The sequence below is a fragment of the Choloepus didactylus genome, chromosome 2, assembly GCF_015220235.1.
Source record: "Choloepus didactylus isolate mChoDid1 chromosome 2, mChoDid1.pri, whole genome shotgun sequence".
NCBI classification, from domain to species: domain Eukaryota; kingdom Metazoa; phylum Chordata; class Mammalia; order Pilosa; family Megalonychidae; genus Choloepus; species Choloepus didactylus.
In genome coordinates this window covers 197308170-197328894 of record NC_051308.1, presented here as the reverse complement: position 1 = coordinate 197328894, position 20725 = coordinate 197308170, and the positions used below count along the sequence as shown (strand labels likewise).

At 36.9% G+C, this 20725-nt stretch overlaps 1 protein-coding gene across 1 annotated transcript in view; it reads right to left on the bottom strand.

The window, feature by feature from the left end:
• The window catches only part of FAF1 (Fas associated factor 1), a 618418-nt gene that overhangs the window by 45823 nt on the left and 551870 nt on the right, over positions 1-20725 (bottom strand). The window contains exon 16 of the mRNA XM_037827260.1: positions 1131-1211. Within this exon, the coding sequence (XP_037683188.1) occupies positions 1131-1211 (81 nt within the window). The remainder of the gene's footprint in view (positions 1-1130; positions 1212-20725) is intronic.

Here is a 20725-nt window from a genome sequence, read left to right as displayed (position 1 = left end):
TTATAGATTATTTCCTCTTCCCTCCTGTCCCTCTTCTCTGTCCAGTTCTCATATACTACTTTTACAAAACCTTCCTCAATACAGTCTCATCTTCTGGCTTTCCATAAAATCAGGAAAATATTTTCCACTGAAATTCCTGTGCCCTAATGCCTCACAGAACTCAGTGCTTCACATATGACACTTAGAATCCTTGCTGTGTCTTTCAGCTGTGTTCTTGACAATCTGCTCTGCCATATTATGAGCCTTTTAATGGCAGTAACTGAGGCTTCATTTTCCCCTCCTTCTTGAATGCCCACTACAAAAATAAGTACTCAATAAGTATTAAATAAATCAGTAGTTATCAACCCTGACTGTGCATTAGAATCACCTGAAGAACTTTTAAAAATTGCTGGGTTCTACCACAGATCAATTAAAAAACAAATAAAATAGATATTAGGTTCATTTTTGTTTTCATTTTTCCTGATTCTCAACAAACTTATCTTGTCAAAATGAACCATGCTTTAAGAAGCTTGGGGAGAATTATATTTTTTCTGTTAGTTGAATCTAGCTTTCTCCATTGCAAATCCAATATTCTTAGGGATCATAGTTATGAAAAGGGTTGGCACTCAAATACTGAAAGACTATTTGGAATTGAGTTCTGTGATGGTTAAGTTCATGTATCAACTTAGCTAGGTAACGATGTCTAGTTGTTTGGTCAAGCAAGCAAGCACTGGCTTTATTGTTACTGTGAAGGTATGTTGTGTTTTTAAATCATTAGTCAGTTGATTGCATCTATGGCTGATTACATCTACAATCAACAAAGGAGATTGTCTTCAGCAATGAAAGAAGTCTCCTTCAATCACTTGAAGGCCTTAAAGGGAGAACTGATAATTTCAGCAGTCAGAAAGAATTACTATTTCTACTTCAGCCAGCCAGCTTCTCCTAGGGAACTAATCAAAACCTTCATCTGAATTCCCAAATTATGGCCTACTCTATGGAATTTGGACTTGCTTATCCCTATGGTCCTGTGAGCCAATTCCTATAATAAGTCTCTTGATATTTACATATGTACATATATATCCTATCCTGTTTCCCTGGAGAACCCTAACTAATACACGTTCTTTATCCCAGAAGGCCCCTGTCAAACCCACCTTTGCTCTGTCAGCCTCAAGTGAAAGGCGATAAGCCTCATCTTGCTCTCTCTTTACATTTTCTCTGGCTTCACGTTCATCCTTAAAAGAAAGAAAATGATTCAAATGTGTTTTATTATATTACAATTTTTAAAGAAAGAAACAATAGTAACCCCCGTTTTACTCCTGTGTGAATTTATTATAATTATATAGGGAACTTTTAAACCATATATTTAGTGAAAATATTTAATGAAAATAAATTATTAGTGAAAATAAAAGTTTTGAATCCTTGCTCTACCACTTATGAACTATGTGACCTCAGGGAAGTTCATCTTTTAAGGTTTCAGTTTTTTCCACTGTAAAACCTTTAAGACTGTTAGTATTGGAACTAAGGACTGGGAGGGAGTGCAAAGGACTAGGAAATAATAGCCTGGTCAGCATAGAAAAAGGCTGAAAGCAGAATATTCTGTTTAAGCTCAGTCCACCTCACACCACTATAGCTTTGGTTAACAAATAAATATTTCCCCACTACATTCATGCTTAATGAAGTGTAGATAACAGAAGTAATTTAAGTTGAAAATCTTTTAGAATACTTTTAGCCACTGAAGTGATTATACCACCTACCTACATGTAGAAAAATAATTTATTTTTAGTTATGCATCCCTCTCATGCATAAATCATGATTTTACATGAAATTAAAAGTGAATTCAACTACCAGAATTTCTCTTTTGTTAAATTCAGGAGTATAACCAATATAAATGTACTTAAATTTAAATGTCCACACCTGTTCACATTAGAGGTGTGGTTTTTCTTTTTGGTCCTTTGTGTATCAGGCTGAACTATATAAAGTCACCAATATTTTACTGTTTTTGGCCTATGAAAATGGTAATTTCATATGGTTTAACACCCTTACTTTTTGTCTCTCCAACTCAACATATGCTTACTCAAGGCATAGGATAAGCTCAGTTCTGTCTTAAGCACTCTCTCTGATACCTGTCCAAGACCAGCCTTCTCTCAGAAGCGTAATACTCCTTTTAGTTTCAATAATTCAACTAATTCCAAAAGTTCTGCTATGACTAGCAACATTTCATTGATTCCCAATCTTTCAAATTAAAAATGAGGAAGAACTAAGTATCACTGGCCTGAAGCTGACTGCTATACTATGATAAAAGGTTATGCTAGGGAAATTATTTCTGGGAACAAAACATCTGGAACAATGTTTAATCTGAGAGATCACTCAGATTGCAAATCAGTTAGGATAATTTATATACCATATGATGCTGCACATGCATAAAAACAGGTTTTAAAAGTTTCTGCTTGGAGACTTGTGCTTAGTCATTGATATGTATATTTTAAAGAAAGAGAAGCACATTCCTTTAAATTATCACTAATTCCAGTAGGCTATCTCCTATTTTGGTATATATACTAAGGTTTTCACTATGACCAAATACAACCAGCCTGATAGGGTATATTTTGGGTGTTTAATAAGCACTTGTTCAATAAATGAATCATATTTCCAGGCATAAAATATTAATTGTCTGCAGTAAAAATTAAGGACAAAAAGATATAGCTCATCCACAAAGCAACTCCATCTGAGTCAATGAATGTGACTGACTGGGCAGCAATGACCTGCATTGACACTATGTACACACAGCAAAGGAGCCTTCTAAAAGCTACCACAGCTGGAAGCCCTTTGAGTACAAATACTGTTTATAATAAAAGCATTCTAAGTAAACAACCCTGTTTAAAACAGAGTGTTGTAAATATGAAATGCCATTAAATACAGGGATCTCTGCCACAAAATGTGGCACTTGCAGGAGGACTTCCTGAACCAACTAACTTCCTTCCCACTGTCCCTCTCTCCCTTCATGTTCTCATTTTCTTTCCCTTCTTCCCTTCCCTCTCACAAATGTAAGCATCATTTTTATATTAGACTCCCTGCTAGCACTTGGGATATAGAGTTAGGTCACAGTTAAAAAGGGGAAGACATAGATAAACATGCTTGGATCACCATCATTATTTTATGGAGTCTATTGATATATCATTAAGATTTCAGTGCTCAGGTTTTGCATTATTTTCCGCTGGTTCCTTAAATAATGTTGGCTCTCTCCACCTGGAAGACTTTCTGCTCCATCAGCTCTACCACTCAAAATCCTACCAGCCTTTCATAGACTTGGAGAAATATAAGTCCAAAAGAGCAATTTTACTGATGAAAAAATCTGAAATCACATGCCCAAGATCACCCAGAGGGTTAGTGGCAGAGTTTGGATGTGAATCCAGGGCTCCTGCCTGTCCATTCCACCCTACAATCCCCTACCTGGTGCTGGCCAATTCAATGCTTTTCTCTTTGCTACAGCCTCCTTGACTATTTTGGAGAGAAGGGCTGGGTCAGGCATGTGGCTCAGGATGAATTTTCTTAAGTTCATCACGGTCATAACTTCTTGCATGTTTGGTAATTGCTTGCAAATGGCTATCATTTCTTCTTTTCTGTCCTGTAGATTTTATATGTGCCTCTCCAACTGTCCTGTTCATGGTCATCTCCGATTTTGGGAATTAGAGAACACTGCTGTAGTGGGTTGAATAGTGTCCCCCAAAAGTTCATGTCCATCCTGAACCTCAGAATGTGGCCTTATTTGGAAATAGGTTCTTTGCAATAGTAATGAGCTAAAATGAAGTCACACTGCATTTGCTGGTTTGAACCTATTATGTCCCCCCATAAAAGCCATGTTCTTTTAATCCAATCTTGTGGGTGCAGACTTAGTATGGGTGGGATCTTTTCATTAGGTTGTTTCCATGGAGATGCGACCCACCAAATTGTGGGTGAGACCTTTTGATTAGATTATTTCCATGGAGGTGTGACTCCACCCATTCAAGGTGGGTCTTGATTAGTTTATTGGAGTCCTTAAGAGAGCTCAGGGGCTGACACAGACCCAGACACTTGGAGATGCAAACAGAAAGGTGTGTGGAGATGCTGAGCTAAGAGATGCAGCCCAGAGTTTGCCCTGGAGAAATTAAGAGAGGATACCCAGATGCTTAGAAAGAAACACCCTGGGAGAATAAGCAAGGATGCACAGGAGCTGAGAGAAGCTAAGAGAGACAGAATCCCAGAGACATTTTGGAGAAAGCCATTTGGAAACCAGAACCTGGGAGCAAAGGACTAGCAGACGCCAGCCACATGCCTTCCCAGCTGACAGAGGTGTTCTGGATGCCACCAACCTTTTTTCAGTGAAGGTATCCTCTTGTTGATGCCTTAGTTTGGATACTTTTATGGCCTTAGAACTGTAAATTTGTAACCTAATAAACCCCCTTTATAAGAGCCAATCCATTTCTGGTACTTTGCCTAATGGCAGCTTTAGCAAACCAGAACACATTTTGGTACCAGAGTAGTGGGGTGCTGCTGAGTTTGCAAATACCAAAAGTGTTGGAATGTCTTTTTAAATGGATAAGGGGAAGATTCTGAAAGAATTGTGAGCAGCTTGATAGAAAAGGCCTAGACTGCTTTGAAGAAGACTCTTGGTAGAAATATGGACAGCTTTAGCAAACCAGAACACTGGATTAGGATGAGTCTTAAATCCAATGACTACCGTTATTATACTAGAGAACACACAGAGATACACATGGGGAGACGAGACAGAGGTTAGAGTGATGCAGCTACAAGCCAAGGAACATCAAGGATTGCAGGAGCCATCAGAAGCTAGGAAGAGGTGAGGAAGAATTCTTCCCTTAGAGCTTTCAGTGGGAGCATGGTCCTACTGACACCTTGATTTCAGACTTTTAGCCTTTGAAACAGTGAAAGAATAAATTTCTGTTGTTTTAAGCCACTGAGTTTGTAACATTTGTTATGACAGCGCTAGGAAACTAATACAACTGCTTTGGCATTTTCTTTATATTATTCTGTATGATTACACGTTTTAGAAATTCCCAGGTGTTGTGGTTAACATTTCATGTATAAATCTTTTCTCACAATTTGAAAATGTTTCTCCTGGATCTTCTCCTGTGTCCTACAAATACCGTTCTCTTGCTAAATTCGGGGAGAAGACATCAGACAAAGTGACTAGAAATACACGTTGATTGTGTGGAGGTGGAAAAGCTGGATGATCCAGTTCAGGAAAAGGTATCAGCTGGTGCCTGGGCTATGGCATGGGTTGCTAGGTATTGAAAAACCCCTTGTCAACATTGAGGACTGGCAGTTTGATGTGCTGAGCCCTGTATCATGGGACTTGCCCTTATGAAGCTCGTTACTGCAAAGGAGAGGATAAACCTGCTTAAAATTGTGCCTAAGAGTCTCCCCCTGAGTGCCTCTTTGTTGCTCAGGTGTGGCCCCCTCTCTCTAGCGAAGCCAGCTCAGCAGGTGAACTCACTGCCCTCCCCACTATGTGCGATTTGACTCCCATGGGTGTAAATCTCCCTGGCAACATGGCATATGACTTCCGGGGATGAATCTGGATCAAACATCGTGGGATTGAGAACAATCTTCTTGACCAAAAGGGGGATGTGAAATGAAACGAAGTAAAGTTTCAGTGACTGAGAGATTCCAAATGGAGTTGAGAGGTCACTTTGATGGGTATTCTTATGCACTATATAGATAACATTTTTTAGGTTTTAATGCATTGGAATAGCTAGAAGTAAATACCTGAAACTATCAAACTGCAACCCAGTAGCCTTGATTCTTGAAGACGATTGTATAGCAATGTAGCTTACAAGAGGTGACAGTGTGATTGTGAAAGCCTTGTGGATCACACTCCCTTTATCCAGTGTATGAATGGATGAGCAGAAAAATGGGGACAAAAACTAAATGAAAAATAGGGTGGGGGGATGATTTGGGTGTTCTTTTTTACTTTTTCTGGAACAAGGAAAATGTTCAAAAAATAGATTGGGGTGATGAATGCACAACTATATGATGGTACTGTGAACAACTGATTGTACATTTTGGATGACTGTATGGTATGTGAACATATCTCAATAAAATTGAATTAAAAAAAAAAAAAACCGATTCCTTGTCATACCAAAGTGAGAAGCTGGATTGCTCAGAACCAAGTGACAGCCCCTATTGGAGCCTTTCATCTATACCATACTTGTTGCTACACTCATACTACTTTGTGCTATACTCATTTGTCTACTTATTTCATTGCTCTTGACTGGAGTGCCAAGTTCCCAGAGAGAACTGTATTTCATATGTCTTTGTATCTCCCATAGCATCTAGGGTACTATCTTACATTTAGCAAACATTCAACACATATTTGTTGGATGACTGCATGTAATTATAGTGCTCAGAGTCATATACCAGAAGTTCTTGAGCATTTAAGCATTCCCCAGTCTAGAAATATTTATTTAAATATATTTTCTATTCTGAGTATTATGATGACTTGTTAAGTGGTGGAAGTAGAATTAAAACCCAGTCTTTCTCACCCTAAAGCCTATGCTTTTTCCCCACTGTGGCACACTAGATGACTCAGTATAGTCCTGTATCTATGAGACAGTAGCCATGAATCAGATTTCACTAAAATCCATTAAGAATAATATCCACCCTTATGAAGCCTTTAATTGAAAAGGAGAGGCTAAGCCTACTTTTGATTGTGCCTAAGGGTGTCCCTCAGAGAACCTCTTTTGTTGCTCAGATGTGGCCTGTCTCTTGTAAGCCCACTTGGCAGGTAAACCCACTGCCCACCCCCTTATGTGGGACAAGACTTCCAGGACTGTAAATCCTGGCAATGTGGGACATGACTCCTGGGGATGAGCCTGGGACCTGGCATTGTGGGATTGAGAAAATCTTTTCAACCAAAAGGAGGAAGCAAAATGAAACAAAATAAAATTTCAGTGGCTGAGAGACTTCAAATGGAGGCAAGATGTCACTCTGGAGGGTATTCTTATGCCTTTTATAGATACTTCTTTGTAGTCTTTAGTGTATTGGAATAGCTAGAAGGAGATACCTGAAACTGTCAAACTGCAACCCAATAACCTCGATTCTTGAAGATGACTGTATAACTATGTAGGTTACGTGGTGTGACTTTGTGACTGTGAAAACCTTGTTGCTCACACTCCCTTCATCCAATGTACGGACAGCTGAGTAGAAAAATGGGAAAAAAAATTAAATGAAAAATAGGGTGGGATGGGGGATGAAATGTTTTGGGTGCTCTTTTATACTTTCATTTTTATTCTTATTTTTATCTTTTTTTTTGGAGCAATGAAAATGTAATGAATGTACAACTATATGATGGTATGGTGAACAACTGATTGTACACTGTGGATGACTGTATAATGTCGATATTTGACAACATTTTATGAGCTGTCAAATGTTTCCTAAATGAGGAACTTAAACAAAAATGGGACTTAGGTATAATTTGTTATTTCTCAGTAGTGTTTAAAATTAGTGATCATCAGTTAATTCCCAAAAGACTAATGCAAAATTCTGACTATCAAATTAAAGTAGCTGTAGTGGTTAGACTTGTTTCAAATATTTACCATATCAATACACCTCCCTCCCCCAACAACATTTATTTGTTCTTCGAATGCCAGGTTAGAATGCACACCCTGTTCTCTGTCCTAATAAGTAGGATCTTATCAACTGGGAAATGGCCCTTGTATACATCCCTAAAGAGATAAGGACTACAAAAATAATCTGAAATTGTCTCAATGTAAATACTTAGAGAGGGGAGATAAAACGAAATGTTAAAATGTTAATAAAATGTTAAAAGCGTTGCTGAAAAAGGAAGGAAGAAAGGTGTGAAGGAGGGAGGGAAACGGAGGAAAGAAGGAAAGAAGGAAGAAGGGAATATTTGAAAACTAAATAACACACTTTTCTACAACCCATGGAGCAAAGAACAAATTGCAAGGGAAATCAAAGTACTGACATGAGTTAAAATGAAAATGCACATAAAATCACTGGAATGAAGTTGAAGAAATACTTAGAGGGAATTCTATAACATTAAATGCTTATGTTAGGAAAGAAGGTTTCAAATCAATGACCTTAGCATCTATACCTTAAAAAGCTAGAGACAAAAGAACAAATTAAATCCAAATACACAGAAGAAAGGAACTAATAAAGCTCAGAGCAAAAATCAATGAACTGGAAAAATAGAAATACAATAAAGAAAATTAATGAAACCAAAAGCTTTTTTTTTTGAGAAAATCAATAAAATTGATAAACCTCTAGCTAAACTGACAAAGGAGAAAAAGAAATAAGAATAAATCACCAATATTAGAAATGTGAGCAAGGACCTCACCACAGATCCTCCAAATCTTTTAAAAAATGGGACTATGAAAACCTTCTGAGAGGATTATGGGAAGATGGCAACATAGGAAGATCCAGGAATCAGTCCCTGTACCAGAACAACTCAACTGTTGAACTGGCAGAAAATGTCTGAATCAACTATTTGAAAACTCTAGAATCTAGTAAAACACTGTGCAGCATCCAGAAAAGAACAGGAAGAGGTTGGTAAACTTTAGTACATACCAGTGAATTTCACCCTCCATGCAATAACTAACAACCCTACCCCCCAGCTTCACAGTGTGCAGCAGCGGGGTCCTTAACCTAGGCTCTTGGTGTAGCCTGCTGATGCCAAGGTAGTATATAAAGACCTACTTCTTCAAGATCTGGGGATATGTGGTTTGACTGCTGATCCATGCTTATGATCAGCAATCAGACCTACCTCTGAATATGGCCCTTGTTCCAACTAGCCTCAGGCAAAAGTGGCACAGAAGAAGACAGTACCTTCCTCAAAACTATGGAAAACAGTTGAAGGAGCCAGCTCCATTTATTGGGCAAGTGCCAAAAGAAGAAATCACAGCTTCAAAAACCCATAGGAGAAGCTCCTGGAGCCCTGGTTGGCTCCTTCCTCCCACCCTCCCTCCCCAGGGCATTGTGGAGCTGGCCTATGGTCCCACTGTGGGTCCCTGGCCTTGTTTCCACTGGGAAATACTGACCTAAGAAACTCCTTTCAGGCTTACTCCATCCCAGAATTTGCCCTTCTGGCAAAAGCAGCTTGGGACACTTAAAGCAGTGTAAGAAACTATTAAGGCAAATAGCCTAGACTTACCTGCTTTACAATAGAGTGCCCAGGAGAGGGATAAAGTCTACTTCACAGAGAGTTGAAGGGGCATTCAAATTCCTGTCAACAGGAGAACTCCTAAGGTCATTAGCAAGCACAAGCCAAGGATAAAACACAAGCTCAGAAAAGACAAGGAGGACCCTGTACTTTGCATTTGCCTTGGGCTGACCTTCTTGATAGGATGCCTAGGTTCTGAAGGAGAGCACCAGCCAAAGTAGAGCCAATTTGCAAAGACTGTGAAAGGTGCTTTGTTGTTTTGTTTTGGTTGGCTCTTGGCACTCAACAAATCTGTCATATCACTAATTGGATATAACCTTAAAGAATAGACAGCTCAGGGACTAAGTACCAGAGTTAACATTTTAAAATATTAAAATGTACAGCATGAAACAAAAGAGTACAAGACAAACAGAAACAGGAAATGATGGCCCTTCCAAAGGAAGAGGAAAAATTCCAGAAAATACCAATGAAGAAGACAAAGATTTTTAAAAGATGATCTTAAAAATGCTCAAAGAGATGAAGGAAAAAACAGAGAAAGATCTAAAGGGTATCAGGAACACAGTGAATGAGCAATATGAGAATCTTAGTAAAGGAGATAGAAAAAGAAACCAAACAAACTACTGGAATTGAAGACCATAATAACTGAAATGAAAAATTCCCTGGAGGGTTTCAACAGTAGATTAGAGTGGCAGAGAAAAGAACCAGTGAACTCAAAGACAAGACAATTGAAATGAATCAGGCTGAGGAGCAAAAAGAAAAAAAAAAAATAGAAAAAGCAAAAAAGCCTAAGAGACCTGTGGGCCACCATCAAGTATACCAATATATGCATTATGGGAATTGCAGAAGGAAAAGAAACAGAAAAAAGGGGCAGAAGGAATATTGGAAGAAATAATGGCAGAAAACTTCCCAAACTCAGCAAAAGACATGAATATGCGCATCCAAGAAGCCCAACAAAGAGAAACTTGAAGAAAAATACACTCAGACACATAGTAGTCAAATTGCCAGCACTTGGTATGGTTAATCTTTTTAGACAGTTTTAATAGGCAAAGGAGAAGGGGAGAGTTCAGAAAGCTGCAAGAGAAAAGTAATGTGTTATGTACAAGGGATTCAGAAACCATGGAGGCAAGAAGGCAGGGTGATGAAATACTTAAAGTGCTGAGGGAAAACAACTGCCAACCAAGAATTTTATATCTGGTGAGACTATCTTTCAAAAATGAGGGAGAGATAAAGATATTCCCACGTAAACAAAAGCTGAGGGAGTTCATCAGCACTAGAATAATCCTACAAGCAATGCTAAAGGGAGTTCATCAGACTGAAAAGAAAGGACACTTGAGAGTGGATCACCGTAGTATAAAGAACTAAAGACTCCTGGTAAAGGTAAACATATGGGTAACTATAAATGCCAGTACTATTGTATTTTTTGGTTTGTAACTCCAATTCTTACTTCTTACAGGTGCTAAAAAGCAAATGCTTAAAAAGTAATGATAAATCTATGGTTATGGACATATGATGTACAAAGATATAATTTGTAATAGGTACAAAAAAAGCTAGGGGGACAGAGGGTTATAGAAACAGTTATGTGTAAGCTATTGAAATTTTAAATATAGAACTTCCATATGATCTGGCAATCCCAATTCCAGGCATATACCCAAAAGAATTGAAAACCAGGGCTCCAACAGATATTCAAAACCAATGTTCATAGCAGCATTGTGTCCATCAACAGATGAAAGGATAAATAAAACACCATATTATCCATACAATGGAATATTATATAAACATAAAAAGGAATGAAATTCTGATACCTGTCACTATATGGACAAACCTTGAAGACAACATGTTGAGTGAAAGAAGCCAGCATGGAATGACAAATACTGAATTATTTCACTTAAATGAAATTCTAGAATAAGCAAATTAAGAGAGACAGAAAGTAGATTACAGGTTACCAGAGGCTGGAGTGAGGGTAGGGGTGGGGAGAGAAATAAATAAATAAAAATAAAAAAACAAATAAACAAAGTGTTTTCCAAAATGGCTGTACCACTTTACATTCCCACCAGCAGTATATGAAAGGTCCAGTGAATCCACATCCTTGCCAGCACTTGGTATGGTTAGTCTTTTCAGACAGTTTAATAGGCATATAATGCTGTTTCATTGTGACTTTAATTTGCATCTTCCTAATGATTAACAAGATTGAGCGTCTTTTCAGTGCTTATTTGCCATCCATATATCTTTTTTGGTAAGTGTCTGCAAATCTTTTGACCATTTTTAAAAATTGGGTTGTTACCTTGTTTTTTGCAATTTGAGGATTCTTTATATGTTCTAGATGCAAGTTCTTTATCTGATATATAATTTGTAAAGATTTTTCTTCCAGTCTGTGGTTTATCTTTTGTGTTCTCATTATAATTTTCAAGTGTCTTTAGTGGAGCAGAAGTTTCTAATTTTGATGGTGTACAACTTAGAAGTTTTCTTTTCTGTATCAGGCTTTGGAGGTTATATCGAAGAAATCTTTGCCTAACCCAAGGTTACTATTAATTCCTATATTTTTTTATAGACCTACCATACTTTCAGATTTTATACTGAGCTCTATGATCCGCTTTGAGTTAATGTTTCATTCTTTTAGGTGTAATTGTAAATGGAATTTTTTTTCTTGATTACCTCTTCTAACAGCTCATTACTAGTGTACAGAAACACCATTGATTTTTACATGTTGATCTTGCATCCTGCCACTTACTAAACTCGCTTATTGCTCAAGTAGCTTTGCTGTGTTTTTCTGGATTTTCTAAATATAGGATCATGTCATCTGCAAACAGTGACAGTTTTACTCCTTCCTTTCCAATTTGAATGTCTTTTATTTCTTTTTCTTGACTAGGGGCTCTAGTTAGAACTTCTAGCACAATGCTGAATAGCAGTGCTGACAGTGGGCAACTTGCTTTGTTCCTGATCTTAGAGGGAAAGCTTTCGGTCTCTCACAATTGAGTATGATGTTAGCTGTGGGTTTTTCATATATGCACTTTATCATGTTGAGGAAGTTTCCTTTGATTCCTACCTCTTGACGTGTTTTTATCATGAAAGGATGCTGAATTTTGTCTAATGCCTCTTCTGTGTCAATTGAGATGTGGTTTCTCTCTTCCGATTTGCTATGTGGTGAATTACATTGATTTTCTTCTGTTGAACCACCCTTGCATATCTGGAATAAAACCCACTTGGTCACAGTGTGTAATTCTTTTTTTTTTAGAGGAAGCACATAGAAAATTTATTAGATACACATGTGATAGAACAGGCGGGCAATCTTACAGGAAAAGACAGGTCAGAGGCGAGAGGTCAATCCTGACTTTTTTTTAAAAATGCAATTTTGTTGAGATATAGTTACACACCATGGAATCCATCCAAAGTATACAATCAGTGACACCCAGTATTATCATATAGTTGTACATTCATTACCACAATCAATTTTAGAAGATTTTCATCACTCCAAAATAAAGAAAAAAATAAAAATAGAAATAAAAAAGAACACCCCAAATATCCCATACCCTTTATCCCCCCTTACTATTTATATATTTTTGTCTTTATTTTATTACCTATCTGCCCATATACTGGATAAAGGGAATGTCAGTCACAAGGTTTTCACAATAACACAGTCACATGATAAAAGCTATATAGTTATACAATCATCATCAAGAATCAAGTCTTACTGGACTACAGTTCAACAGATTCAGGTATTCCCTTCTAGCTATTCTAATGCACTAGAAATTAAAAAGGATTATCTATATAATGTATAAGAATGACCTCTTGACTATTTGAAATCTCTTAGCCACTGAAACTTTATTTTGTTTCATTTCTTTCCACCGTTTTGGTCAAGAAGGCATTCTCAGTCCCATAATGCCAGGGCTGGCCCCATCCCTGGGAGTTATGTCCCACATTACCAGGGAGACTTACACCCCTGGGAGTCATATCCCATGTAGAGGGGAGGATGGTGAGTTTACTTGCAGAGTTGGCTGAGAGAGAGAGGCCACATCCGAGCAACAGAAGAGGTTCTCTGAGGGTGACTCTTAGGCATAATTATAAGTAGGCTTAAAGTGTCTGCTGAAGGAATAAGTTTCATAAGGGCAAGCCCCAAGATTGAGGGCTTGATGTATTAAATCTGGAGTCCCTAATGCTTGCAATGAAAGTAGGAATTCCCCAGGCAGGGAAGTTTAATATTTTCACATTTCCCCCCAGTCCCTCAAGGGTATTTTGTATATGTTTTTGTATTTTCTGACCAAAATACTCTGGGATGTATCGAGGTATTACATTAATCTGTACAGAATTACAAGATCTCATTCCCTATTATAGGTTCCACATAATTATGTTGTTTAAATAAACTGACTATACAGGTTCAATTAGATAGTGTACTACAGAGAATATAAATTTTGTACCAAATAAACATCTCTTAAATTACAGTTAAAACTCAGGGATGTCACTGCTGTAAGAGCTTACAATCTAGGAACTTTTGCAAGCATTGGACATTTTGTATTCCTGCATCGTTGATTGCCCAATCTCTGCCATGTTCTATCCCCTGATAATCTATGCTCTCGAATTCAATTCTCAGCATTTGCTTGTTATAGTCAGTTTATATTAGTGAGGCCTTACAATGTTTGTCCTTTTGTTTCTGGCTTATTTCACTCAACACAATGTCCTCAAGATTCATTCACCTAGTTGTATGCCTCACAACTCCATTCCTTTTAGCAGGCACTCAATATTCCATTGTACGCATATACCACATTTGAAGATGAAGGAGTACAGAATGTAAAGATCCACAAATGGATAGCATAATACTATCTGGTGGTAGCACAATATTGTAAGTATAATGAACAAAGCTGAGTTTTAGTATGGTTGAAAGAGGAAAGCTAGAGGCATGTATGACACCAGAAGGAAAGACAGAGGATAAAAACTGGGTCTGTATAACTTAGCAAAACCTAGAGTGGATAATGATGGTGATTAAATGTAGAAATAAATGGAAGTTTTTACATGAGGAAGAACAAGTGAACGTCAACAATGCGAGGTGCTGAAAATGGGATGGTATATGGGAAAAATACAGTCAATGCAAACTAGGTTCTATAGTTAACAGTAACATTGTAATATTCTTCCATTAAGTGTAACAAAGGCAATATACCAAAGCTAAATGTCAAAAGAGGGGGATATAAGGGAGGGGGATGGCATTCTTGTTTCTCCTTTTTTTAAAATTCTTTCTTCTTAAATTTTTTCTTCTTCTTCTTTCTTTGCAGAAGAAATAGAAATGTTTTCATATAGATTGTGGTGGTAAATGCGTAACTATATGATTATACCAGGAGCTACTGATTGTTCACTTAAGATTGTATGGTGTGTGAACAAAACTGTTTAAAATAATACACAGAAAGATACAACTGCTGGAGAAGATGTGGAGAGAGATAACACTTATTTACTGTTGGTAGGGGAAGTAGAATGGTGCAGACCATCTGGAGGGCAGTGTGGTGTTTCCACAGGAGGCTAAGAATAGAGTTGCCATATGATTCTGCAACCCTGTTATTTAGTACAGACTTGGAAGAACTGAAAGCAGGGACATGAATAGGCATTTGCACACTGGTGTTTAAAGAAGTGGTATTTGCCATTTGCAATGGATGGAGGTGGCCTACGGGTACATCAACAGGTGAACAGAAGGGCTAACTGTGTAATTCTTTAAATACGTTGTTGGATTCTATTTGCAAGAATTTTGTTGAGGATTTTTGCATCTATGTTCATTAGGGACACTGGTCTGAAATTTTCTCTCCTTTTCAAAGATGGCTTTGGTATTAGGGTTATTTTATAGAATGAGTTAGGTAGTGTTCCCTATTCTTCAATTTTTTTGGAAGCATTTGAGCAGGAATGGCATTAATTCTTCTTGGAATGCTTGGTAAGACTCACCTGTGAAGCCATCTGGTCCTGGCTTTTCTTTGTTGGTAGGTTTTTGATGACAGATTCAATCTCTTTACTTGTGATTGGTTTGTTAAGGTTTTCTGTTTCTTCTCGAGTAGGTTGCTTGTGTGTTTTGAGGAAGTTGACCATTTCATCTAAGTTGTCTAGTTTGTTGGCATACAGTTGTTCACAGTAACAACTTATGATCCTTTTCATTTCTTTAGGGTCCATGGTAATGCCCCCCTCTAATTTCTGATTTCATTTATTTGCAGTTTCTCTTTTTGTCTTTGTCAGCCTAGCTAAGGGTTTGTCAATTTTATTGATCTTCTCCTCTCATCTAAGACAGAACAATGTCTTCAATAAATGGTGCTGGGAGAGCTGGATATCCATATCCAAAAGAATGAAACAGGACCCCTGTCTCACTCTATTAAAAAATCAACTCAAAATGGATCAAAGACCTAAATATGAAAACCAGTATCCTAAAGCTCCTAGAAGAAAACGTAGGGAAATCTCTTCAAGATCTACTGATAAGTGGTAGTTTCTTAGACTTTACATCCAAAGAACAAGCAACAAAAGAAAAAATTGAAAATTAGAACTCCTCAAAATTGAATACTCCAGTGCTTGAAGGCACTTGGTCAAAAGGGTGAAAAGGCAGCCCACTCAATGGGAAAAAATATTTGGAAACCACATATCCAATAAGGGTTTCATATCTAGTATACATAAAGAAATCCTACAACTCTACAATATAAAGACAAACAACCAATTAAAAAATGGGCAAAGGATATGAATAGGCATTTTTCCAAAGAGGAAATACAGATGGCTAAAAAGCACATGAAAAGATGCTAAGCTTTACTAGCTAAAAAGGAAATGCAAATAAAAACCACAATGAGACATCTTCTCACCCCTACTAAGAATGGCCGTTATTAAACAAAACAAGAAACTACAAATATTGGAGAGGATGTGGAGAAGTTGGAAGACTTATTCTCTGCTGGTGGGAATGTAAAACGGTACAGCCATTGTGGAGGATGGTTTGGCGGTTCCTCAGGAAGATAAAGTATACAGTTGCCTTGTGACCTGGAAATCCCAACTCAGGATATACCCAGAAGATCTGAAAGCAAGGATGGGAACAGACATTTGCAGACTGATGTTCATAGTGGCATTATTCATGATTGCCAAAAGATGGAAAGAACCCAAGTGTCCATCAACCGCAGAATGGATAAACAAAATGTTGTATATACGTATGATGGAATATTATTCAGCACTAAGAAGGAATGAAGTCCTGAAGCATGCGACAACATGGATGTACCTTGAAGACATTATGTTAAGTGAAATAAGTCAGACACAAAAGGACAAATATTGTATGATCTCACTGATATGAGCTAATAATAATATGTAAACTCATAGACATAAAATCTAAAATATAGGTTACCAGGATATAGAATGAGGCTAAAGAATGGGGAGCGGTTTTTTAATATGTACAGAATGTTTAACTAGGTTGAATTTAAATGTTCGCAAATGGACAGAGGTGATGGTAGCATTATTGTGAGAATAATTAGCAGTGCTGAATTGTGTGTGAATGTGGTAGAAAGTAGAAGTTTACAGTCATGTATGTTACCAGAAGGAAAATTGGAGGTTAAAACGTGGGAATGTAGAACACAGAGAATCTTGTGGTGGACAATGTCTATGATTAACTTACAAATATAAAAACGTTCTTTCATAAACTAGAGAAAATTATGACACTATTACAAGGGGTTAATAATAGAGGGGTATATGGGAAAAATGTACCTATTGCAAACTATGGACTATAGTTAACAGTAATATTTTAATGCACTTTTATCAACAGTAACAAATGTACCACACAAATACTATGGGTCAATATTGCGTGGGTGGGGAGTAAGGGGTATGGGAAGATTTGGGTTTTCTTTTTTCTTCTCATTTATTTTGTGCTGTAATGAAATTGACCATGAGGATTTATGCACAACTATGTGATGATACTGTGAACTAGTGATTGCATACTTTGGATGGTTTCTGTGGTGTGCAAATATAACTCAATAAAATTGCATTAAAAAAAGAGCTGAGGTAGCTACACTAATATCAGATAAAATGGAAAAAGTAAAAAACTTACGAGAGACAAAAAAGGACACTATATCCTGATAAAGGGGTCAATTCAACAAGAAGACATAACAATTATGAATATACATGCAACTAATAGCAGAGCCCTAAAATATATGAAGCAAATATGGAAAATTTGGAGAGAGAAATTGATGGTTCTACATTAATAGCAGAAGATATCAATACACCACTTCCAATAATGTATAGAACATTTAGACAGAAGATCAATAAGGAAATAGAAGACTTGTATGATATTATAAACCAAACTAGACCTAACAGACATAGATAGAACACTTCACCCAAAACAAGCAGAATATACATTCTTTTCAGTTGCACATGGATCATTCCCAGGATAGCCTGTATTTCAGGTCACAAAACACATCTCAATAAATTAAAAAACACTGAACTCATACAATGTATATATCTGACCACAATGGAATGAAGATAAACTAATAACAGAGGGAGAAATGGAAAATTCACAAATTTGTGGAAATAAAACAACATAAACAACCTATGGATCAAAGAAGAAACAACAAGATAAATCAGGAAATATCTTGAGGCAATTGAAAATGAAAACACAACATACCAAAACTTTTGGGATGCAGCAAAGGCAGTGCTGAGAGGGCAATTTATAGCTCTAAATGCTTACATTAGAAGAGAAGAAGGACCTCAAATCAGGGACCAAGCCTCAAAACTAGAGTAACCAAAGTAAGCAGAGGAAGTAGAGTGGAGACAAATGAGAGAGAGAGAGAGAAAAAAAAAAAAAGAGAAATCAACAAAACCAAAAGTTGGCTCTTTGAAAAGATCAATAACATTGACAATCCTTTATCTAGATTGACAAAGGAAAAGAGAGGAGACAAATAACTAAAATTAGAAAAGGGAAACACTGCTAACAACCCCACAGATATAAAAAGGAGCATATGAAAATACTAAGGAAACTGTATGCCAATAAAGTGGATAACCCAGATGAAATGGACAACCTCAAAGAAACACACAAACCACCTACACTGACTCAAGAAGAAACAGAAGATCACAACAAAACAATATCTAGTAAAGACACTCAATCAGTCATCAAAAACCTCCCAATGAAGAAAAGCCCGGGACCAGATGGCTCAACAGGTAAATTTTAGCAAACATTCCAAGAGTATTAACAAGTATCCTGCACAAAGTCTTCCAAAAAATAGAAGAAGAGGGAACACTCACCTACTCATTCTCCAAGGGCAGTATTACCCTGATAACAAACCAGACAAAGACATCACAAGAAAAGAAAACTACTGACCAATACACTTTATGAATAGAGGCAAAAATCATCTACAAAATAGCAAACTAAATCCAACAGCACATGAAAAGAATTTTATACCATGATCAAGCGGGATTTCTCCCTGGTATGCAAGGGTAGTTCAGCATAAGAACATCAATAAATGTAACACACCACATTAACAGAACAAAGGTAAAGAAACCACATGATCATCTCAGTAGACAAAACTTTTTTGTCAAAGCATTTGACAAAACCCAGCATCCAATCTTGATAAAAACACTTAGAAAACAAGGAGAAGGAAACTTCCTCCACATAATAAATGTTATCTATGGAAAACCCACAGCTAACATCACACTCAGTGATGAAAGACTGAATGCTTTCCCTCTAAGTTTAGGAACAAAACAGTGTCACTACTGTTATTCAACATTATAGTGGAAGTCCTAGCAAGAGCAATTAGGCAAGAAAAAGAAATAGAAGGCATACAAATCGGAAAGAAGGAAAACTGTCCCTATTTGCAGATGACACTGCTATATACAGAAAATTCTGAAATATCCACATCAAAGCTCCTAGAACTAATAAATAAATTCAGCAAAGTGGCAGGGTTCAAGATCAACACCAAAAAATCAGTAGTGTTTCTGTACACAAGTAATGAACACTTGGAAGAAGGAATGAAGAAAAAAAATTCCGATTACAATAGCAACTAAAAGAATCAAATATCTAGGAATAAATCTAACCAAGGATATAATGCACTTGTACATAGAAAACTACAAGATATTACTAAAAGAAATCAAAGAAGATCTAAGTAAATGGAAAGACAATCCAGGTTCATAGATGGGAAGACTAAATATTGTTAAAATGTCATTTGAATTCAAAGTGATTTACAGATTCAACACAACCACAATCAAAATTCTTTGCAGAAATGGAAAGGTGAATCATTAAATTTATATGGAAGGGTAAGGGACTCCAAATAGCCAGACATCTTGAAAAAGAAGAACAAAGTTGGAGGCCTCACACTTCCTGATCTCAAAACTTATTGCAAAGACACAGTAATCAAAACAGCATGGTACTGCACATGCACAGACATATAGACCAAGGGAATCAAATTTAGAGTCCAAAAATAGACCCCTAAGTTTATGGCAAACCAATTTTTGACAAGGGCATCAAGTCCACTCAATAGGGAAAGAATAGTCTCTTCAACAAATGGTGCTGGGAAAATTGGATGTCCATGTGCAAAAGAATGCAGGTGGACCCTTACCTCACACCATATACAGAAATCAACTCAAAATGGATCAAAGATCTAAATATAAGAACCAGAATATAAAATTCTTGGAAGAAAATGTAGGGAACCATTTTTAGGACCTTGTGTTAGGCAATGGTTTCTTAGACTTTACACTCAAAGCACAAGCAACAAAAGAAAAAATAGCATAAATGGAACCTCATCAAAATTAAAAACTTTATGCATTAAAGAACTTTACTATGAAAGTTAAAAGAGAATGTACTCAATGGGAGAAAATATTTGGAAAACACATACCAATAAGGGTTTAATGTCAAGAATATATAAAGAAATTCTACAACCCAAGAATAAAGACAAACAACCCCATTTAAAAAATGGGCAAAAGACTCGAATAGACATTTCTCCAAAGAAGATACACAAATGGCCAAAAAAGCACATGGAAAGGTGCTCAACATCATTAGCCATTAGGGTAATGAAAATCAAAATCACAATGAGATATCACTTCATAACCACTACAACTAGAATGTCTACTACTATACAAATGGAATACTACATATATGGGAGAGGACATGAAGAAATAGGAATACTCATTCATTGTTGGTGGGAATGTAATATGGTGTAGCCACTGTGGAAGACAGTTTGGCAGCTCCTCAGAAAGTTAGGTATAGGATTATCATATGATCCTAAAATCCACTTCTAGGTATAGACCCAAAAGATTTGAAAACAGGGATTCAAACAGATATTTGTACACTGATATTCACAGAAGCATTATTCACATTGCCAAAAGGTGAAAGCAAACCAAGTACCCATCGGCTGATGCATGGATAAATAAATGTGGTATATACATAAAATGGAATATTACTCAGCTGAAAAAGGAATGCAGTTCTGATATATGAGACCTCATGGATGAATCTTGAAGACATTATGTTGAGTTAAATAAGCCAGAAACAAAAGGATACATATTATATGATTTCAGTGATATAAAATAACCAGAATAAGCAAACTCATAATGTCAGAATCCAGAATATAGTTACCATGGGTAAGTTGGGGGGTAGGGAAT